At 39.8% G+C, this 24,444-nt stretch overlaps 1 protein-coding gene across 1 annotated transcript in view; it reads right to left on the reverse strand.

The window, feature by feature from the left end:
- ttc39c (tetratricopeptide repeat domain 39C) overlaps positions 1-24,444 on the reverse strand; it is a 49,866-nt gene that overhangs the window by 12,423 nt on the left and 12,999 nt on the right. The window contains exons 2-8 of the mRNA XM_006634042.3: positions 21,356-21,404; positions 9,530-9,658; positions 8,732-8,846; positions 5,244-5,598; positions 2,347-2,515; positions 1,158-1,251; positions 739-846 (exon numbers count right to left, since the gene is read on the reverse strand). Coding sequence (XP_006634105.1) covers positions 739-846; positions 1,158-1,251; positions 2,347-2,515; positions 5,244-5,598; positions 8,732-8,846; positions 9,530-9,658; positions 21,356-21,404 — 1,019 coding nt within the window. The remainder of the gene's footprint in view (positions 1-738; positions 847-1,157; positions 1,252-2,346; positions 2,516-5,243; positions 5,599-8,731; positions 8,847-9,529; positions 9,659-21,355; positions 21,405-24,444) is intronic.

The following is a 24,444-nucleotide window of genomic DNA, read 5'->3' on the forward strand; positions in this document are numbered from 1 at the left end:
ACAAACCAAAAGAAATGTTACAAAAAATAAGGAGTTAAAAATGCATAAGGATCAATGTCTCTGGGACTTTATTATTATTATTATTATTATTATTATTATTATTATTATTATTATTATTATTAATACAGATGTCTGATCAAGTTTAGTTAATTCCCTTCATCACAAAGAATGTTTTAATTATTTTGTTTACATTACATAATTTAACTTATGGCATTAGTATTACATAATATATCCTGGAATTGAAATTTCAATGTTAATGCAAGGCTCCCTGTCACCTTTTAGTACATTTAGTCTACACCGGGTGGTAATAATAATAATAATAATAATAATAATAATAATAATAATAATAATAATATTGACTGTTTCAGTTAAAGCATAATTCATACTTCAAAAAAACATTCAACGTACAGTAATCCTTGCCTCCTTCAAGGTTACTGTTAGTATAGCTCATTAGTAAATACATATATAATAGCAATTTAGATATATTTGAACTTTTCTAAGAACATACCACTGTAATTAATTCCTCAAACAAGAAGAAATAAATATAGTTTTTCTTTCTAATATTCAAGGTTAAATAACCACTACTTGTTTCTGACTGTTATACAGTATCTGTGAGAGCCAACATCTGAAATCCTCACTTATTGGTTATGATTTTGTGTACTGATGAACTGTTACAATCTAGAACTTCACGGGAAAATGACAGATAATTATTGGCTCGGCTAAAAAGGCTGAACAAACCTCCAGTCAGATAAGCATAATAGCACTGAGACCATCGCGACTCGCTCTTGAGCCGCTCAAAGGACTTGTATGCATCTTTAAAATTCATCTCAATCATGCTGCACCACCCTGAAAGAGAAATGCATTAGTGTCCATTTGCAACGGCATGAATAAAATGGGTACCTGCAAGAGGACCTGTATACTGCAGAGCTAGGAGGCGGGAGGACTCGAAGACTTTAACTAGTTTTTATGGACATCATGAATCACCTATAACCCAGGTCATTCATATCAGGCTATTTCCTTTCTTACAATTACCACATACATTACCACTATTATACTTATTATTCAACAGAATTATATGACTTATTACATAAAATGATTAATTATTCAACAAAAGCTCTAAGCTTCACTTTCAGATAACCCATGTAAAGACCACTTACCAATTTCATACAGACACACGTGCTGAATTTCTCTTTGATCGCTTGCAAGTTCCAGCGCCTCATGGAAGGAAGTCAAGGCACTATTAATCTGGCACTGGAGGGAAAACAAATGTTTGCTATGAATGTTCTTACAGAGGTTAATAATACTCCTGTAACCCTTGAACTGAGACGATCTGAGATTTCACAAAAGGGTTCAGGGTCTTCTTTGGCACCCCTACAAACCCAGAAAAAGGAAGGAAAAAACTAATATCACAAACTACTACTACTACTACATTTTATATAATAGTAACAATAACATATTCAGTTCTTACAAAGGCATGTTAATGAGGACCAGCGTAACATTTGCTGGCTGAACAACAGAGGAGCAAAGAAGAAATGTACACTCTAATGTGCACAGTGAACTGAATAACAACAATATTATTTGTATTTAGACAGCTATTTTCATGCTGAAGGGCCCCACAGTGCTTTACAGATAAGAATGGGCAAACCCAACCACTGAAAAGCAGCACCCACCCACCAGGCTGATGTGCAGCAGCCTCTGTGCACCAGTATGGACTGGTATGGACCGGTATACGCTAGTACGTGCTAGTATGCACTTTCATGACACAGCAAATCAGGTGAAGAAGTCAGAAAGGGTTTCACCAGTTGAATTAAGGTCAGACATGCCAGCCCAGAATACAGATTTAGCAAGGACGCTGAGGTCAGCACCCAACTCTTACACCCATGCCAGGGGATTATTCCCGAGTAAATTGCCAGGATGATGGTTTAATGTCTGACCAAAAGAATGGGACCTCCTAGAGCAAAGCATTCCCTGGCACCATACTGGGCCTCCGGTTTAAAATCCTGGACCCGAGGCAAGAATGCCAAGTGGTCCAAGTGCCAATGTATACTGAAGACAAGACAGGATGCTCCTCACTACCATATGGACACAGTCTCGAGCAGTGCAGATCTTCATCATGCAGTGGTACGCTGCCTCTCGTACATCTGCTGTTTGCTGGGGATTCTCAATTCTGGTGCTAAATTTCTCTTTGTTGGGACCATTAATACCAGAAGTATTACAAATGGAACTACTTCAACATTACTTGAAGCATTAAACCCGGTTTTCCTTGGGGGCGCCTCTGATCTCAGTACTAACCAGAGCCAGTCTTGCGCAGCTTCAAGGTGGGAAAAGAAGGTAAGGTCACTGTACCTCTAATCTCTGAACCCTGCCTTTGAAAAACATGAACAGGGAGGAGTTGGGGTACACCGCTTCTTTCTTCTGAAGGATGGCTTTTGCCTCTGCTAGTCCTGCCTGCGTGTCTGTCCCATCCAGGGCGAAGAAGGGTCGCACCACTGTGTGGTACCACAGCAGAGCCAACCTGAAGGACAAGGACAGGGGCAGCTCAGAGACCACTTCACAGCCTCTGCAACTCACTGAGGAAGACACTGAGACCTGCAACATCGACTGCTGATGGTAGGACTCTCATACACAGCTTATGGGCTAAAGCAAAGAACTGTGAAAAATTGTGGGGTTTTTTTCCCCCCATGAACTCCGCATTTTTTAAAATGTGAATACAGGGTCATTGACCACTTGCATTGTGGGTAATGAATACCATCTGGTTACCTCCCAGGTAAAGTATCTTGAAGTTACGTCACATATACAGGGCCTTGCGAAATTATTCACGATGTCCTGCCGTGTTGGAACACAAACATATAAACATTTTTAAAGTATTTTAGTCAAAAGCTGAATGCTGAAACTGACTATTTATAGAGTTAAATGTCGAATTTGTAACTCCAAAAAATAGGACATCAAATTAAAGGGGTGAACACTTTTGCAAGGAACTGTATACACAGTATAAATTGTATTTTTTTTCCCACTTGCCCGTGACTGTGCTTCAGCAAAGCAAGGCCATCATGCCAAGAGAGAATAAGAATGCGCTCTGAAATGCCACAGAGTGAATATGCTCCCGGCAAACACATCCTGTACTAGAATTGACATAATCTGGGTACGGCACAAGACTTTCCATCACTGTCGAGTTCTTACTTACACAAGCAAGAAAGATGTTGACAGAAAAATGTTAGCTATGCTATTTGCATAACTAATAAGCCCTCACTGTGTACTGCTGACTTTGAGGAGGGCACTACTGTATTTAAGGTGTGTTCATTGTGCACTACATACAGTATAAGCTTTCCAAATATTGGTGTGCATGAGGACCTCGCCATGGAGCTCAAAATATGAAAGAGGCACACATTGATGGAAGCAGATTAAATAAATCTAATAATGCAGCCATGGACCTGTATATATACTGTAGATATGGAATCAGGAAATTAACAGTGGTGGGTTTTATCTAAATGTGTTTCTTATACTGATACAGAAAGCAGGTTATAATAGTAGACAACCATTAGATTTGTTTGTGCAATAAACTGATTAGCTAGATGGTGAAGGATTCAATGGCTGTACTGAATTGATTGCCTGTGTGGTAGAGCTTATGAATTATCACTTGATTACTTCAGACCTTTCTGGGCAAAATTTAGCATGAAGTATTTTTAACGATCTTAACTTAACAGCAAAAATAATCTCTTTAGAGAAGGAACCAAATGTGTTGGGAAGATATACAGTACAATTTCTCTCAAAATGATCTTTTTGTCCACCAACCAGCCAAAAGATGGGTTGTAAGAATGCAGGCTATTTTTTTAAACTAGATATAAATGACCAGAAAACATATGTAATGTATACAGTTACATGTATATTGAAACCATTGAGAAACAGCATGATAACAGGGATATTCTTACAGATTGCACAAATATTCATGCAATATCAGAAATGCACACAGTAGAAATAATAAGAAGAATTGTTTTGGACGATGAGTTAAGTTTGTATTAACCACATGGCCAAAGCTCTTCGGATGACTTCTGTGTCTCATTTCCATACACTAAAAGTGATTATTTAAAAACTATTTTTATTGTTTACTCAGATCAAGATAGAGCAATCATTTTACTTAATAAATAAAAACAATAGCACAAGGCTTCTACTCCTCAGCTGTGATACACAGTGTAAATACACAGAAGATGATCAATGGGAATTGTTTTTGTTTTATTCCATTTTTACATGATTAATGTGTCAGTGTATGACTTGTTCATTTTAACAAGTTATATTATTATATTATATATTATATATTATATTCATGTTAAAAGTATACACATACATTGTTATGTTAGAAAAGTATTATCGTGGGAGGAATTTCATTTCTGATGGTATCTGAGGTTCAAGTCATCTTGCCTGAGATACTTAAGGCTGTTACTAGGAGAAAGGGGACTTAAGAAATTTTCCAGTTCAATCTTGCCAGCCGTAGCCTTTAAACTACAAAAGGATTATCTGTTGTTTTCCACGACGCAAAGCAAAGGCTTCAGCTCACCAGCCTAAATCAGTTTAAATCTTTGTCAGGAGCTGGACAGGGAAACAAAGAACAGAGCCGTGCAGTTTCTGTATTTGCAAAACTCTCCCACATTTCCTTCCTACTAGATCACTGTGTAATGTGTGGGATCACATGCTGGGATAAGACTATGGGTGGGGATTACATTCCAGCCTCAGTCTCCTGTCCACGTTGGTACAAGACTCTACATTCCATTCCACTGTTCTCAGTCATGTTATTTGCGATGATTGCTAGAAACGATGCATTTGCTCCTTAATGTGCCAGTACTAAATAATTCAGGTGGGTAGCTGCGTCAGCATGCATAGGCTGCAAAGGTACAAGTAATAGGTTTATTCCATGCTGAAAAAAAAGAAGAAAGAAAACACAACGTTTCGGCCGTGGAGCCTTCTTCAGGTGACACCTGAAACGTGTTTTCTTTCTTTTTTTCAGCATGGAATAAACCTATTACTTGTACCTTTGCAGTACTAAATAACGCTTGTTATTTAATAGTGGTTTTATGAATGAGGTACAAAAGTGGCAATGTAGAAATGCGGGGTGATTTTTAAGAAGAGTCCCCTGCGGATAATGCACTGCAAGATAAAGAAATCCCCCCAGTGCAACAGATAACCACAATCAGCTGCAGATACTTTATAAGAAAATCGATTACCCCATGCAGTACAATACACCTACTCACGTAGCGAGAGGGGCCTTCATGTCCTTACTTTCACTTGCGTACATGAGAGAAGACAGGCCCTGCAGCCGATCTCCGGGGAAGCCCAGCAGGTTGATGATTTTAAGCAAGTGAGGCGGCACCATAGAGATGCACAGGTGGAAGAGCCCGTATCCAAAGCTCACGGAGCCCTTCAGTCGGCTCAGGGATTCTGCTGAAAGCCCCTCCTGGGACAGAGTGTTGTCATTGGCCTGATCTGAGGGCAGAGATCCCTGGGAAGTCCTCTTCTGACACGAGTCCTGGAGCAGGCTGATGTCGCTGTAACACTTGTTGTAGATCTTCCAGGCCTTTCGAAGGATCCAGCCCCCTTTAATATAAGCTACAAAAAAGAAATATATAATTTTCCTCTGTACCACAACTAAGGAACTAAGAAAATGGATTTACTTAGCAGCCATGTACTGTAATTATGAAGCTGCTGCTGTAGAAATAGCCTATAAATAAAAAATGGAAAACACAGAGCTAAGAGAAATTAACACTTAGGTGTTTATGTCGACACATCATTTGCATCTTCTAGACAATGTGGGGAAAGCAATTAAAAGAGAAAATAAAATGCAAGGATACATCGTTAAAAGCATCAAATTGTAAATTGTAAATTGTATAAGGCACTAGAAAGGCCCCATTTAGAATCCTGAAGATACTTTTGGTCTTCATGTTATAGAAAAAACAAATGCTGCACTGGAATCAGTGCAGTGACAATCCACCAGAGACATGCCAGGGCTCGAGGCAATGGCCTACCCTGCCAGGCTGAAGGAACTGAACCTTTTTAGACCTGGACAGAGACGATTGAGAAGGGACCTCCTGTGGGTATTGAAATGCCTCAAAGTCAATGACAAAGCCGACCCAACAGATTTCCTCTGAAAGAGCGGTGAAGCTCGAACCAGCGGGCACAGGTGGACACTATGAGGAAGTGCTTTGAAACCTGGAACAGGAGGGAGGCCCACGGGCTGGAGGAGTGTGAAACAAGCTGCCTGGCCATGTGGTTAAAGCTGATGCCCTGGTGTCTTTCAAAAAATAGTTGCAAGAGGTCCAGGTGCTAAAGGTGATAAAGATCTGCGTGGACCAACAGGGTTCAGTGCTGCAGTACATCTTCAACCTGAGCCTGAGATTAGAAAGGGTTCCGGTGCTCTGGAAGACATCTTGCCTGGTGCCAGTACCCAAAAAGGGGCACCCTAAAGCCTTGAATGACTACAGACCAGAGGCACTGACATCACACCTAACGAAAACTCATGAAAGGCTTGTACAGGACCACCTCTGAACCCTGGTGAGTACAGCACTGGACCCCCTGCAGTTCGCCTACTTGGGAGTGGAGGATGCAGTCATCTATCTGCTACACAGAGCTAACTCTCACCTGGAGAAGATGGAGAGCATTGTGAGAGTTATGCTCTTTGACTTCTCCAGTGACTTTAACACCATCCATCCACTTTTACTGAGAGATAAGCTAAGGGCGGCGTAGGTGGACACTCCCCTGGCATCCTGGATTACAGACTATCTGACCTGCAGGCCACAGTATGTACATCTACAGAGCTGTGTGTCCGAACAGGCTGTGAGCAGTATTGGGGCTCCACAGGGGGCTGTCCTTGCTCCATTCCCTTTCACCTTTTACACCTCTGACTTCAGGTACAACTCTGAGGCATGTAATCTGCAGAAGTTTTCAGATGACTCTGCAATTGTGGGGTGTATTAGAGAGGGGATGGAGGAGGAGGAATATAGGATCTTGATTACCAACTTTGTGGAGTGGTGTCATCTTAACCATCTCCAGCTAAACACCAGCAAGACCAAAGAAATGGTCCTGGACTTTCGAAGGAATAAGTCTCTGCTGAACCCTGTTTCCATCCAGGGTGAGGACATAATAATAATAAAAATAATAATAATAATAATAATAATAATTGCTTACACTTATATAGTGCTTTTCTGGACACTCCTCTCAAAGGTAATGGGGACTCCCCCTCCACCACCACCAATGTGCAGCATCCACCTGGATGATGCGATGGCAGCCATAGTGCGCCAGAACGCTCACCACACATCAGCTCTCAGTGGGGAGGAGAGCAGAGTAATGAAGCCAATTCATGGACGGGGATTATTAGGAGGCCATGATTGGTAAGGGCCAATGGGAAATTTGGCCAGGACGCCGGGGTTTCACCCCTACTCTTTTCGAGAAACGCCCTGGGATTTTTAATGACCACAGAGAGTTAGGACCTCGGTTTTACATCTCATCCAAAGGACAGCACCTGTTTACAGTAAAGTGTCCCCTTCACTATACTGGGGCATTAGGACCCACATGGACCGCAGGGTGAGCACCCCCTGCTGGCCCCACTAACACCTCTTCCAGCAGCAACCTTAGTTTTTCCCAGGAGGTCTCACATCCAGGTACTGACCAGGCTCACACTTGCTTAGCTTCAGTGGGTTGCCAGTTGTGAGTTGCAGGGTGATATGGTTGCTGGCCATATACATAGAGGGGGTGCAGTCCTACAAGTACTTAGGGGTACACCTGGATGATAAGATGGAGTGGTCTGGTAACACTGATCCCCTGTACAAGAAAGGTAAGAGCCGTCTCTTTTCTTAGGAGGCTCAGGTCCTTTGGTGTGTGTGGAACATTGCTACACATTTGTTATGAATCAGTGGTGGCAGCGGCCATCTTCTACGCTGTTGTGTGCTGGGGCAGCAGCATCATGACAAGAGATGCAAATAGGCTCAATAAACTTCAAATCAAGAAGGCTGGCTCTGTGTTGGGGCTGAGCCTTGACCCCGTGGAGGTGGTGGCTGAGAGGAGAATGCTGACCAAGCTCACAGCCATCATGAACAATGCCTCTCATCCGCTTCATGGGACAGTTATTGGGCTGCGGAGCACTTTTAGCAACAGACTGCACCAGCTACGGTCTTTCCTCCCGGCAGCTGTCAGGGTGTATAACGCTGCCCTTGGCTAGGACTGTTGGTTCTTCATTTGCTCGTCTATGGACAGCATGTTGCTCCATTGTACTTTTTGGACACTCAATCTGTATATACCTTTGCACATTTTGCACATATTTTATTTCTTTTACAGTGACTATGATCATATTTTGCACACACCTATGTATTTATTTTCATTTATTTATTTTATTTCATATTTATTTTGTATTACTGTACATATTCTAATTTTTTTGTCTATCCTGATCCCTTCAGGATAAATAAAGTCTTATCTACCTATCTATTTAATTAAGCACTAACTACCAAACGGGCCTGATGAGCTGAATAGCCTCCTCTCGTTTGTAAATGTTCTTATGTTCTAACGGGGTGCATCACTTCTGTTTGTCAAGCAACGTTTATTTCAAACATTCGGGGTCTGTCAAGGGACACAGAGCAGCACAATGTGCAGTCCTTCATGGAGACTTCCAAAGATTAGAAACGTGTGTCAGTAATTACTCTTTAGTAGTTTGGGTTTTTAAGCAATAAATTTAAAAAAAAAATCAGCAAACCTGAGAGCTCTTGTTTGACAAAGGAGAGAACGGCCAGGTACACCTGGCAGTCTGCTACAATAATCTGTCTCTGAAGGCGATCAACCACTGAGGAAGTGGATCTCTGGGAGTCAGTCTGGAAAAGCAAAGGTATGGTCATGACCAGGGACGCTGCAGCGGACGTACTGCATGTGTGTAGTACAAGGAACAATTACGCAGGTACATCAAGGCAGCAATGGATGACAACAAAGCCAAATGAAATAGTAAGAACTAGAACTAGTATACAGATAGCATGAAAATGTCATTTAAACACCCTCCTGAAATCCTCTCTGGGCTCGTGAGTGTCTAGTGATGGCACAGCACATACATCCATTGCTTCAGATCATAAAACCTACACAACAGTGATGAACATTTGTCAATGAGAAGTTTAGAACTTCAAGACTGTTGCCGTTAGTAACTGAGTACCAGTTCTCTGACAGAAATGTCCCAAGGAACTGTAGAGACAACACAGGGGAAACAGTGCTTAACAATGCACTGAATAAGCACACCCATCCTCAAAAGTAGGGAAAGACTGTTGAAGATGTCCATGCTGTCCAGCCACTGTACAGAGATCCATCACATCCTGGAACAGCAATTATCTAAAGAGACTTAATTAAATCTTCCACAATGTCTATTTTATTAAAGGTGCAAATGCTAATCACATTATTATCATTGGCAGAAGGCTTACATGTCATTTGTAACTCCAAAGGAACTGGTTTCACTCCTTGGGTTACAGACCAATGTTGTTTGTCTGGGTAACAGTCAACAGCTACAACTCACATTCCGCTTGATCTTGTTCTTGATTGTCTCAATGACTCCGGTATCGTCACTCTCACACAACTTCTCTGTCGTCTTCAGGTCTTCACAGGCCATGTGCATCTTCTCCTCCTCAAAGGTCATCATGGCATTCTTCAAATATAAACACACATACTGTACAGAGCAGCAGATAGCCATTTCTACCACAGCTACTGTACATAGACTTTTGTGATCAAAAGCATACACTGCCCTCTATATAGTATCATACCACCCCATCAAAGCTTACAAAATAAAACCCTCTTTTTCAATCATGTTTGAATATGTACACATGCTACAGAAAGCCAGGAAATCTTTCCAACTGAGAAATTGAGCTGATACAGCAGGACATACTTTTTCCATCTTTGATAAATTCCATAGGAAAGAGCTCTCAATTTCAGCCTGGGCTTCAAAGATAACAAAGCAGCTCTTTTTATCTGATACACTCAGATATAAACATTTTTGAAAGACCACCTTGAGAAAATGCATAGTTAGGACCTGCTTTCATTTTTCTGTTCAAGCCTGCATAAATCGTGTTTGTATAAATCAGTATTTACAAATATTAGAGGAGTGGGATTAGAATCTTATCAATAAATAAGAACAGTCATTTGTAAACTAGATGTATTGACAGAACGTTCAATAACCCAGGTCATGTCAGACACAGGTAACTGCACAAATTAAAAACACAGATTACAAAAAAGGAAAATCTGACAGAAGATGGGCAAGTACAGTATTACTATTATTACTAGTATTACCCTTGCAACAGCCAAGGCCAGCAGCTGAGGTGCCCAGACACTCAGCTAGGCAAAGCTCTGGGGTCCCAAGTAGAAGACATCTGAGCACTTAATTTGTATTGTTTAAAAAAGAAATGACTTATAAACAAATTACACACACTGTATGAAATCAACATTGCAGAAAAAACAGAACTGTAAGAAAACAGCTATAAATATACTGTAACAACCCATCTAAATGAGCCATTTAACTTTTACTGTTTATGTAAAAGCAGCTTTGTGTGGATTATTTTAATTGATTCACTTAAGTGAACAGAAGCTCAAAATTAAGTCGATAAATTGCAAAGCTAAAAGCCCATGCTCACTTGTTCTGAAACCTTACATTTATTCAGTGGAAGATACCTTTTATCATTTTTCAAAAAAACACAAATAGTGTCAATTTAAAAGTGTCAGGATACAGTAGTTCCCACAGCGCATGTTAAAATCCTACTCCAAGGGCTCATTCACTAAATATATTTTATGCAGTGCATACAAAGTGACGGAAGGTAATTTCCACATGGCTTAAATCCTAATATTCACAAATATGGCCCGTCTTCAGCATGCAAAACAATGTGAATCAGGATTGAATTTTTTTACCTGTCTTAGACAAAATTACATTATTATTGAGATGGATCTTGTGTCTCCTTGCTAAAAAAAATATTCTGGAAGAGAGATACCTTACGATGGTTCACCTGCAATGTTAACGCATAAGATGGAGAAAAGGTCTGTCAAAAGTGCAGTCAAATAGCTAAAGTGGTCACAAGCTACAGCTGTGCAAAGACTTGGTTAAGAATAATCTTGCACATTTGGTGTGTTAAAGTTACAAAACAAGAATTATACACCATTATCAAAATAAACTTACAATGCAAGCAAATTATAAAATTAACAATTACAGCCACTGCAGCCAGAGAATACTGAACATAACTCAGGCTTAGAAATTAGAAGCATGTCTTTGTAATAAAATAATAACCAGGTTAAACAGTCCCTGTTCCTGCCTTCTACAGACACAGAGTTTGTCTTATAACTGATATATAAACCTGTGTCTTACAAAATAAAAGGGTCTGTATTGGATACTAAACAAATATTGACCTACTGTGTTTCCCTATTCAAAACAGTGCATCACTCAACAGGAAACCTTCCCTAGCTTATGGATTCCATGAGAAAAATCAGTATTTCTCCAAATGCAAGGTAATAAATTCCTTACTTAAAGCCAGGAGGAGAGTCTGGTCTTTTTAGTGCTCAACCTGGACTGATTTTGGTCTCCTACCAGAAGCGTCTTTTTGAAGTAGGTTTCTCTCTCACAACACCTCTTCTCACGACCCTTCTCCTGAGCATGAGTGCCAGTCTTTGAAAATGATATGACTGTTTTCATCAAGCTTTTTTCTGCTCCACTCTCACACTTTAAGAGAAAAATTGAAGCATTTCTTATGTTAATGAAGGGAATAGTAAAAGTAAGAACTGGTTAACGAACTATATGTGCCTCCAGGTTGTGCTCCTGCTAATGAAGGTGTTTATGGTGTCTTCAGTGTCCAATCAATCAGAATCTCTGTGAATATGGGGCATGGATGAGCATTGTCTTTTTCTCATCAGACCGTATCATTACACATACGTTCTGTAGGTCTTCAGACACATTCATTCTTTCAAAACCTTTCAATCATATGACAAAACTCGGCCCATCCATTCTTGATAAATGCATTTCCTTTTGTATTCTAATTTTTAATAAAGCCATTCCCATTTTATCATTAAATATGAGCCAATTTAATGTTGAAATATCCAGTCTTTCTTAGGTTTTGCTGTACTTGTGCTGCATTCCTCGACACCATTAAGATCACTATGACTGTCATAAGTCTAATAAGGTACAGATACAGGGCCTTGTATCAGTGGGGCTGGTTTCCCAAATTCTTCAAATTCAGATTTCTGACACTTTAAGATTCCTGAGATGTACAGCTCCTGTTAGGTTCACCAATGGATGCGACGGCAGCCATAGTGCGCCAGAACGCTCACCACACATCAGCTATCAGTGGGGAGGAGAGCAGAGTAATGAAGCCAATTCATAGAGGGGGATTATTAGGAGGCCATGATTGGTAAGGACCAATGGGAAATTTGGCCAGGACGACGGGGTTACATCCTTACTCTTTTCGAGAAACGCCCTGGGATTTTTAATAACCACAGAGACTCAGGACTTCTGTTTTACGTCTCATCCGAAGGACGGCGCCTGTTTACAGTATAGTGTCCCCATCACTACACTGGGGCATTAGAACCCACATGGACTGCAGGGTGAGCGCTCCCTGCTGGCCCCACTAACACCTCTTCCAGCAGCAACCTTAGTTTTTCCCAGGAGGTCTCCCCATCCAGGTACTGACCAGGCTCACACCTGCTTAGCTTCAGTGGGTTGAAAATAATAATGCAAAGGAACAAGTAATAGGTTTATTCCATGCAGAAAAAAAAGAAGAAAGAGAACAACATTTCAGCCATGGAGCCTTCATCATGTGTCACTAGAAAATAATAATACCTTCTTGATGGGACACCCATACGGAGAGACTCTTACTAATTCTCCTATGAATAGTGCAATGAAAAACGTAATCTGTTTCTGTTTTTTATAAATAATTGTCATAGCTCATAGTTTTTAAAAATTCACTGCTGCCTCTGAACAGCTTTGGATTTTTATTGATTTAAAAAAATGACAGCCACAAAAATAACACAGATCATCATAACTTAAAGATAAGGTGTGTTATTATAGGTCTGGGATAGGTTTATTATTTTAGTGCTCTCCCCCAGTGTGGCAGTTTTGGTCAGGGTTTTTATATTACCAATAACATATGAAAAAAAAATCTGAATTAAAACTATTCCATTCATTTGCGATGAGCAGGTGAACACAAAATAGACTGTGTGACAGAACCTTAGCAAGTGAAACCATTACTGAAGTGAAATAAATCTAGATTTGTCCGCTCCTTATAATTTGAAAACAGTGCTGAGAAAACGTTGTCGACCCCCCAGATTGTGAATCTCAGGTTGTATTCTTATATAGTTTAGAACTAAAAGGTATTTACATCTTCACAAATTTTTTAAAAAGAGATTAAGATAATCTAGTTGAATGTGTAACAACAACAACTGATTGACCTGTAAATATCCTCTTATAGATAAGAATGCGATCCTTTAATTTTCAGAAACTGGTGGCACCTTCTTGAGCACCAATGACTTCTACTAGAGATTTACTGTAACTGTTTATTAATCTCTCGCATTGGCTTTTAGGAATTTTGGTCCTTTCTTCCTTATAGAATTTCTTCCAGTTGATGAAATTTTGCCATCTATAACATATCAATGCAGTTTAGGTCCAGGCTTTGGCCGATCCAAAATGCAAGATCTCTTTCTCGCTAGCCATTCTGTTGTAGATCTGCGTGCATGTTTAGTATCATTGTCTTGCTGCATGGTCTACTTTCAACTCTGCATCAGCTGACTGATGGATGGCCTGGCATTTTTCTCTGTTGAAACAATGCCAAATTTGTGGTAAACAGCCTGGATCCTCAGGCCGCAACGCAGCCCCAAATCGCGATACTTACTTCGTTTGAACAGTTTCCAGTCTTTTTCCTCTTTCCACAGGTTCGTCTTTCACATTCATCTGACACAGGATGGATGGAACCACAAATGTTTGGAAATGGTTTTGCATCCCTCTCTATACTGATGACCATCAGCTAATCTTTTACTGAGATCCTCTGAAGTCTCTTTTGATTGTGACATGACGTTTCCAAGATACTGTATGATGAGAGTGTCTGAACATTATATATGACAGGCTGCCCAAACTCAGTCCTTGCTTACTTGTTTCCCAATTAACCACCCGATTCTAATTTCACGCTTAATTGGGCTACATAAACTAGGGGTTGCCTTATTACTTCACATACACTGTTTTGTAACTATTCATTTATGTCATAAACCATTATGTCTCAAAAAGCATTGAATTGGTAAATATAAACTCAATGCTGAGAAGAGAAGAAAAGAAACACAATGTTTTGGCTGTGAGGCCTTAGCAGTCGAAATGTCTTGTTTCCTTTCTACTCTTTTCAGCATGGAATAAACCTTTACTTGTTCCTTTGCAGCCTACGCATGCTGACGCAGCTACCTACTTGAACTAATATAAACTCAAAACCAGTTTCAATTAAAGAAGCATATTACAGCTTGAAATGTTCATTTCCGTGATTATTTTGGTGATGTTTTTTTTTCTTTGCACTGTAGCACAACTGAATTCCAATAAGGCTTTCATAAATATCGCAAGGTATTGGATCTTTAATTCAAAGAACAAAATATGTATTTGAATTTTAGCATATTAATTTGTAAATGAGTAACAAATCCAATTTCTTTGAGGCAAAGCAAAGATCAAATTTGCATGCATATTCTAAGCATACCCTAAAGGAAACACAAATCAATACCGATGCTACAATCATCATGACTAAATATTAATATTCATTCCCCACTGTACTTATTAGAACAAAGTGCTCGATTTTCTCCTTGATACCTCAATTGCTTTCACCAGCAGACAACATCCATCATATACGTGCTTCCCTAAATGGCAGCACCCTTGTGAGTAAGCAACAGCCATCCATTCACAGCAAATTCAGTTAAATGCTCAGTTTAATCAGCTTCCTTCTGGTACGGAACACAGAGGCAAGCGGTGTTCATTCGCAAATGTTTTTAAAAAAAGTGATATCAAACACTTTTTCCATGCTTTGAACCATTTGACATTCCATTCATATTAAAACCTGTAACTTACAACTAATAACGACATCTGACAGAAACAACAAACAATCCACACAATTAAAAAAAAAAATACAGGAACATCATGAGAGTGAAAAAAGACTCTACCCACAGTGAAAATGTATTATTTTTAATAATTTGCTTTCGATTTATAAATAAACCAGCTGAGGAGTAACATTTTCTCAAATTCATTTTTCAGCATTTGTCATCTACTAAGAAATTTTGTTCTCACTGTTCAATTAATTCATTTTACCTCTTGCAGGGTACAGTTCCAGTTTATGAAAATAATTATTTCTCAACAGTTTTCAGATCTAATCCCCAAAGATGAGTTTCAGAATATTTTAAAAGCAGTCTACTGCTTTAGAAATCAAAATTGTTGTTATATTAACTCTGTATTGTACAGTAATGAATTGCTGTACAGGGCTATCATTTATTCCCTCCAATGTTCTGGAGTCCATGGTGCTCAGGAACAGATTAATAAGGTTGTCACTACTGAGGGCCATTAGTGACGCAAGTCCTTATTGGAAAAATGGGCACCCTAAACAAGGAGGCTGCTTTAGGACTTAAATGTTTCTAGACTGGATATGTAAACGTGAAGAAACATTTTTTGGGGAAAAAGGCAGAATAGATGTCAGTGTGAGCCGGAGATATGCAGCGTGGAGGAAACTGCAACACTATAGATGACAATACAGGTTAATGGAGATATTTTACAATATTTAAACAACATACAGAAAAAGCAAACATATAATGAAGTGCTTTTTAAAATGTACAGAAATACTGTACATGTTACATACATGCACGTCTACATTGAAATTGACAGCATCTAAGGTACAGAAATGAGAATGACAAAATTCCTCCTGGAGCCCCTCAAACATTACATGTAAAGGACTGCACTCCAGCAGGCTGTCATCTCAAAAACCTACTTTTCTCTGCAAGCACCTCTGAGATAAAAAAAGCTGTAGTGTGTCCAGTTGCTGATGTATTGTACAGTGGAGTAGTACTGACACAGGCCTTTAAAAAATGCTGCAAATGAGAAAAAGACAGTAGTGAAAGCTGAAAAGCAATGTGTGTTTTCAGCTACCCTTGCCCAAAAACATTATCATGTGAGGGAATGTACCGTCACAATATACTCGATATATATTATTAATAGTGGTTCTTTGATGCTTATGAATATTTGTTATTGACTGAAAATCTGACCACCGTATGTCAGATTTATCAGAAAAAAATATATAATGGGAAACAAGTATTAGTTTTTCTCTCTTTTTAAAGACATAAATATATGCCATGATGCATATACTTGCTTCAGAAAAATCAAATGAAACACATTGTTACATAGACCTATTAAAAAATTAAAGACCATAATACACTAGATTGTGCGTGAGAAATCCATCTGAATTTTGTAATGAAATTTAACCACTATACTCTTCTTGGTAATAAGCTTAAATCTGATTTTCTTGTCATCTTTGATAAGGCCTTTGATAAAACAGAAAAAAGAAAAAACAAATTTGTAAAATGCTCTTTGTTATGCTGTTTGTAAATGTGCTCTTTGCAATTCAATCTGTGTAATTATTTTTATTATTGTTTTGATCTCCATAAAAATGCATATTGCAAACTGAAATAATGTCTTAGGGCAATTAAGATTCTAAAGTATTTTAAAAATCTCCTTGATATGTTTTGCCTGCGTGAAAAGACATGACATTGAAGTATACGCCCTGAGAAAAAACACAAATCATTTTTTCCAGTAAAGTGCACAGTAGCAATGGCATATGAGTACACAGAAAAAAAGGTCTGAGTCATTACCTATCTCTGCATGGAATTTATTTACAGAAAAAAGGGTTGTGACCTTGTATTGGATAAAGCGGTTAGAAAATGGATGGGTGGAAGAACAGGTAAGAACAGACTATAAAGATATCGGTGTATAATACAGCCTGTCCAATAAGGTGGTTCTCTACAGATATAAATATGACAGATGGCCACGCTGTGAATGACACGTTTCTTGGGAACCTTATTCGTAAAGAAAAGTGCAACTCAGTGAGACGCGACTCGGGGGTGCAAGAGGAGTCTGGGAGTCTTGAGGATGCCGGAGAAAGGCCACAAGATGGACGGGAAATCCGAAATCCTCCTCATGTCTAACTCGGCAGCCTCACCAGGGGGAAAGGGTGGGTGTTGGGAGCCAGGTGTCGAGGACCATATGGATATTGGTGGCGCTGATGGGCCAGTGATGCCTCAAGTGTTGTTGCAGTTCACAGCCCTGATCAAGATGCCCACTTCACACAAGCGCCAGGCAGTTACCCCATCATTCAGGTCATTCAGGGCTAATGTGTGGGGCTGCAAACAGATTTGAGTGGACCTGTGACTGAGAGGGGGGGGCTAGGAGCAGGAGGAGATGGAACAATGCCTCAGCTCACCTGGCCATGCTAGGGATGCCACGTCCTGAAAGAGACCTGGACAGGTGGCTTCCCAGGGGGAGAGAGTCGAGAGAGCTTGTCAAGAAGGCATGAAGAGCCCCAGTCAGGACAGCAGCATGAGGAGACCCCCTGGATGGAGAAAGCGAGGTTGGAGGACAGACTGCAGCAGTCAGCCAGGACGCCAGGGACTGGGCACAGTGAAGGAAGACCACTGCATCGGGTCTCTCCCCCTTCTCCTCGAAACCGGACCAGGAGAAACCTGGTAGAGGGGGCAACACATGTTCAGGATGCCCTCCTGGACTGCTCTAGGAGCAAGCCGTGGGATGTGATCTGTCTAGTGCGTCAGTGCTCATAGGAAGCCTGTGTACAGGTAAGTCCTTATGTGTTAGGGAAGACCACTGTAAAAAAAATGGGATATTGCATATGATCTTTGTCTTGTCTGGTCTGAGGAAGCACTGGCGATTCTGAGAGATTAAAAGAACCTGCGGCAAGGAAGTCAGGGGCCTTGAACACTTTAGAGTTGTTAGGAGGTGCAGCTGTGAACAAGGCAGGAAGAATCCTTGTTTGAGGGGTCACTTGTCTGTGACCTAGGATGACCTTGGTTGCCATGAGAATGCTGGAGCAAGGCTGGAAGACGGATGGGAAATCTGGAATCCTTTGCACGTCATACGGAATGTCAGCCCTGAGGGATGAGTCAGGACTATAGGGTGAAAAAGACGTGCCTTGTCACACTCAGGGGTGCCGGAGACAAAGGGGTGGGTTGCTAATTAGCACTTCCAAAGACTTGCTTTCTAAAGTGAAGAATAACTGCAAATTCCAAAATGCCCATATAAAATCACAGAGGTTTTTGTTTTCTTGCGTTGCTGGCTACATCAACCAAGCAACACACGATCCGCTTCTCACCTGCTGCAAAAAAAATTACAACTTGAAAAGAAGCCTGTAACTCAAATTAAAAAAACAATATCGGAAAAAATGCCATGTTTTATTCAATATGAAACAAAACATCCTATGTTTTATAGACTGTGATAAAAAACAAGGGATTTTTTTCCACAGGTGAGACAAAACTTTATTTCTATTGGTTTACTAATTAAACTTTTAGAATTTAAGGGCTGATATATTTTAGTTAGACTTGTCCACTAGGTACATTAGACAGAAGTTACTTTAACTGCACAAATACTCTTTACTGTTTATTATAGCAGAGGAAACAAAATCGACAATGGCAAAAGCTATATCCTTCACTCAAGCAGTAAAGTGTGGACTATCTTTCAAACTGAGGTGGCAGATATTGTGCTACAGGGTGGCTAACCATGCATATAGAAAAAGCGCAGTTTAAAAAGGCAATGATAACATACAGTATGATGAAGTTATCAGAGTTCCTGACCTTTCTGTTTTATGCTAAACAAATGAGCTGATGTTGTTAAACTGACCAAATCTGCTCAGTTATGAAAAGAAAATCAATGAAAACTCCATCAGGAGAGACATAAGGAGGACCATAAAAAGCAGGCTATTGAAATTAGCAGGCACACTCAGTCTCTCCACCCTGACATGGGACAAGTGAGGAGCACAAACTGGAATATGTAAATGACCTGCTAAAATGTGTCATCCTGGCTTGATGTTGATTATAAAAGGCACTTCAGTAAATGAAAGCTTTGGCTCGTTTGTTAATTTGACATCAGACACCACTGCTCTAATCGGTGAGGGAAAAAACAAAGACAGAACTCATGTATTTTTGACATTTCCATTTTGTCAAAATCCATTTGAAGTCTTTTTTAAAGTTTTTTTCTAAACGGTGTGTGTAGATATCAGGCGTAAGTAGAAAATGGTTAAGTAGGTGGCTGTGTCAGCATGCGTAGGCTGCAAAGGAGCAAGTAAAGGTTTATTCCATTTGAAAAGAGAAGAAAGGAAACAACATTTTGGTTGTGGAGCTTTCTTTGGCCTTCTGACACCCAAAGAAGGCTCCACAGTCAAAACGTTGCATTTCCTTTCTTCTCTTTTCAGTTGGAATAAACCTTTACTTGTTCTAGAAGTAGAAAACGTTTACAATCTGTATTTTTAAGAACACATATAGTACAAGAGAAGAGGCCATTTGGTCCATTTAGCCATTAATGATTTAATGATTAGTCATAGTACTGGAAAACAAAGTACAGATTTACGCTGAGAATAAAATAATCTATTTTATGCTTTAAAAGCTCTTCTGGGCTCCAAGCCCACACTTCCACAACTAGCATCACATCTGTCAAGGTGTCCCAGAGGGTTTGAAATATTTTTTAGAAGTCCAGTTACAGTAACGACTACTATTCTTACACTGCTGTAGGAAAAAACTGTAGCATGTTCTTAACAAAACACAATATAAAGACCACTTCTGAATCTGACACCACAAAATAAAGATGGTGAAGAAGCATTAAAAAACAATATTCTATCAACAGACTTTTTTATCCTTTTTATATTTTATTTAAATTTGGTAAAATCTGATACGATCCCTGTAGATCTGTTTCAGCATTGCACTCCTTCTCTTGAGAGACTTGCAGAAAGGGCATCAGAACAGCTCAGACAAACTACAATCCATGAAAACTGTGGAATGTCCTACCCGTACAACCTCTGGGCACCCGTCGCAGAAATATCAGCCTTAACCTCTGACGCACGAGGCCAAGTTCTGCTGGCACTGGATCTTCTGGTTGTTTTTTTGTGCCAGCTGCTTTACTTTATCTGGATGTAAAGACTGCCCATTTCAATGTGGTGGGACTCCACCACAACAATAACTTTACAAACAAAATGGAAAAAAGGTCTGGACCACACTGCACGGAGCAGACACAATGATACCCTCACTGCTTTAGCCACAGATTTCCATGGTACGAAATACTAGAGACACTGGTAGCGTCTCGTATCTTCTCTTGCTGTGCCACACTATGCTGTCCTACGGCACTGCAGGAGAGCAACAGCTCCGACTCAAGGAGCACATGTGGATGACTCTTGTGGAACTGGATGAATACTGAAAACTGGATGAATGTTTGCTTTTTTTATTTTTTGAGAAGAACATTTTGAAGCCAGCTGTAAGCTGTAACAAGGTTGCTATTTATCTGGCTTTTCACCCTGTGAATCAAACCAATGAAATACTGGAGACCAGAACTGCTGAAAAAGAAAACATTTTCTGCTACTTGTTATCTGAATCATTGAAGCAACATGACAGTTTGGAAAAGTATTTAAGCAAATTAAGCATAGAAGAACAAGAGAACCCACCCTCCATATAAAGAATATTAGCTAAAACTGAGAAAGAAGCTCATCTACCAGTGTGACTGTTTTACCAATAATAATAATATTATTTTAGAATTACTAAGGTCTGTTGTTGATCGATTATAATGTATGCATCAGAAAGATTAAACAGAACTAGACATGCAAGAAAGCATAACAACAACAATAATAACAATAACAATAAATTACCTGGAGTAGACTAAATGTACAAAAAGGTTACAGGAAACCGTGCAGTAACATCTACATTTCAATTCCAGGATACATTATGTAATACTAAGATCATAAATTAAATTATGTAATGTAAACAAAAATAGTTAAAACATTTATTTGTGACAAAGGGCATTAACTACACCTGAACAGACTTGTGTATTATGCAGTGTTGCAGAGTTCCTGAATCACGTGGCACAAATAATAAATAATTCCACAATCAGTCAAGGCAGAATTTCCTGTCAGGAAATTATTTTAATCATTTTTATAAAAGAATATTAACACTGGATATAAGATGTCTGTCAAAAAAAGATTAAGATCTATGTGCATATGTGTTCCATATTTTAAACTACTGGAAGTTAATCCAAACAATATACAGTACAGGATGGTTTCCTGCAACCATAAAATTAAAAGGTATTTTAGCCACTTACCAAAAAACTGACAAAACTTGCTCCAAAACTCATTAATGGGCTGTGGTTCCTATAAGGAAAAAAAAGAGGGGAGAGAGTTTTAAAATCATGATAAGGTAGACAGGAGCTCTTTACAGGATACTGTATTTGTTCTAAATCCATCGAAAGCCTCAAGACCAGTGGCTGGATACCAGATGACCGAATGTTGTAACAACACTTGATTCATGTTCTCCCACTTCTATCAGCATGTCTGTGTGAGCTCTGCAAAGACCCTGCCTCCTTCACAACCAGCCCCTCACTGACATAGTGAGCAACATTACAAAGACAAACAGGTTAGGAGGAAACTAAACACTATCAAACCATTCATTCCTTCATCTTCCAGGTGGAGAAAACACTTGTTCCCAGCCTGCACCTATGAAAAAAGCTTTTTGCGTCAGGAATCACAGATTTTTCTCTTTAAACTAGGCTGACGGGGGAAGCAGAAATCTCACTTACTGTATGTGCAGCAGCATTCTAAAGTGATATTCAACTTTGAAAAAGAAATTAAAAAATCACTAACATAGTGTTTATTACTGGTTAAAAAGCTAAGGTAGAGAAATGTTTTTTTTTTTTATATACTCATTGACTCTCTGTCCTGCGTTCAATAATGCCAAGTGTTCTGCAGTCCGGCTGCATGGGAAGAGCCCAGCTAGCATGCAGTCAGCCTGCATCAGCAGACTGTAGAACTCACTGCAGTGATAGAAACCACGAGTACAGTAAGCAGATATGACAAGGAACCTGGCCTTAAGTGCCTTATTCAACATTAACCTGGGGTTGAGCCGGTTGAGCCTCTCTGGGAACGTGAGCTAGGCCATCTTACACAAACGGCGGAATATAAAATACTCTGCAGTTTTACCCATCCTTTTTTTTTTTAGAGAGATAACAGCAAAAAGACCATGACAGAAAGGTTTTAGCAGGCATGCCAGAGGGCTAAGGTGTGCCAGCTAAGGGCAGATGCCTGCAGGGGCTCCATAGTCTGGACGCACTGCTCAGCTCACGTAACCGGCGCCAAGAGTTTCTGCAGAAAATCGAGCTGCCTCCAGGATTTAGAGCTCAGAATGCAAGGACAGAACAGGGTCGGACGTCTGTGGCAGGATTTGTGTTTCAAATTGTGTGCATCAGCGTGAAATTCAGTGCTGCGCTGAACGATGTATCCCACAGGCAATGAACAGTATACAAAACTACACACAGCACTTGTCTCTAGACTTCGGTGTCTTACCCTTACCTAGTAGTTTCTAGCAGGCATGGTTAGCATGGTTAGCTAGTGTCCATACTAGACACTCCAATAAAATACATGCTCTATTGTAAAGGTGTGAACCTAGCTTTGAAAAAAAAAACGCCTCAGAGGTCAGAAAAGCACTACAGAAGAAAAGGACAATTTTAATCCTGTCCTTGATCCAACAGAACACATAACATATTTCATCAATAGAATTTGAGAGGAGTTATTTTATGTGCTCTATTGAGGGAAAAATACAGATAAACATGGCCTTATGAATAATTTCCATATAAATGGTGCGGCAAACGAGAATGAACCATGACCCCAAAACCCCAGTGATAACGAAATGCGATCATAAAGCCAGCCCCAGAAACCCATCAGGCCAGAGTCCATCACCGTTTCTGCAAAATGAATCATAAAACGAATCCACCACGTTTAGGGTGAAACACCAGTCTTAACATTTTTCCCTTTCGTTATAAATAATGTGTTAAAATACCGCCCTGTCTCAAACTGTCCTGGCAAAATACGAGTCACACTGGCACCCAGATGGGTGGTCAGAGGGTTCCCTTGTTTTAATCAGATGGTTACCTCCTGAAAACAGTACTGTACACCATTATATAGTATTTACAGTATTTATACAGCTGAGTGAACTACAAGTTCAAGTGCAAAGTAATTTTCTCATGGAAATGACAGCAGTGCCTACGGATAGGAAATAAACCCACAGTCATTCGTGACGGTGCAAGTAGAATGTAGCAATATATAAATAAAGAAGAGCATTATATGTCCATATAATATATCTTCATCCATTTACCAACAGAGTTGCAGGTGAGCTCTTATATCTGGCACACGGCAAGGTACACCCTGGACACAGGGCACACACACTCATACCAATTGTCCCGAAGCCAATTAACCTACCAGCATGTCTTTGAACTGTGGGAGGAAACTGAAGAACCCAGAGGAAACCCACATGAACACAGGGAGAACATACAAACTCCACACAGACAGCACCCAAGGTCCGGAATAAATCCCAGGTCCCCAGCACTGCTGACCCCTGGGCCACCACGCCACTTACTATATAATACAGTAGGTAATGCAAAGTATTTCTTTGAATTGTAAATTTGATATAAAATATATGATAGTATAGTACTGTAGCTGTATAGGTTTGGCATAAATCTTCTGAATAATCTTAGAAGGTTTCACACGCGCATAACTGTTGTATTCTTTCAGAACATGAGGCCCCATTAAGCTGCTCCCTGTAAGCAGCTTTTCTCACTCGGCACAATAGCCCATTTCCATGGGAAAAGTGTCAAAGAGACATTCAATGGGAAAACGCTCAATAATAGCCTGTACAAGGCACAAAACTTTCTGTACACATTCTTGACGGGATATTTATATAGAATAACCTCTGAAAGAGCTGGCCCTGGTGAAGGGTGCACCTTTTAACACATAAAACCGTTTGTTAAGTTGTGCTTAAAATTACAACAAGCAAAAACTCCCAATTCAAGTAAAAGTTTATGATGTCCATGACAGTAAGTAACACACAAGTGCAATTCTGCTTGATTACATTTAGAGCAGCAATTTCTCCTGAACAGAAATTTAGCCACAGCACAGTATGTGGCCCAGCCTTCAAGGGAATCAGTTATGCAGTGACATTTAAAATGGCAAAAGGGAATTAGCAGCCTTTTTGTATATTTAATGAAATTTGCATTTCAGGTTGGATTAAGCGGCCAGACCACAGAATCTGAGGCGTTTGTGATGGTGGCACTGACGTGGCTTCACAGCACATTGGCATTTATTTTTTTTTAAATTGAAATTTGATAAAGGTGCCAAACCTGTTTAGCCACATTGCTGTCCT

Source organism: Lepisosteus oculatus, chromosome 6 (assembly GCF_040954835.1).
Source record: "Lepisosteus oculatus isolate fLepOcu1 chromosome 6, fLepOcu1.hap2, whole genome shotgun sequence".
Classification (NCBI taxonomy): Eukaryota; Metazoa; Chordata; class Actinopteri; order Semionotiformes; family Lepisosteidae; genus Lepisosteus; species Lepisosteus oculatus.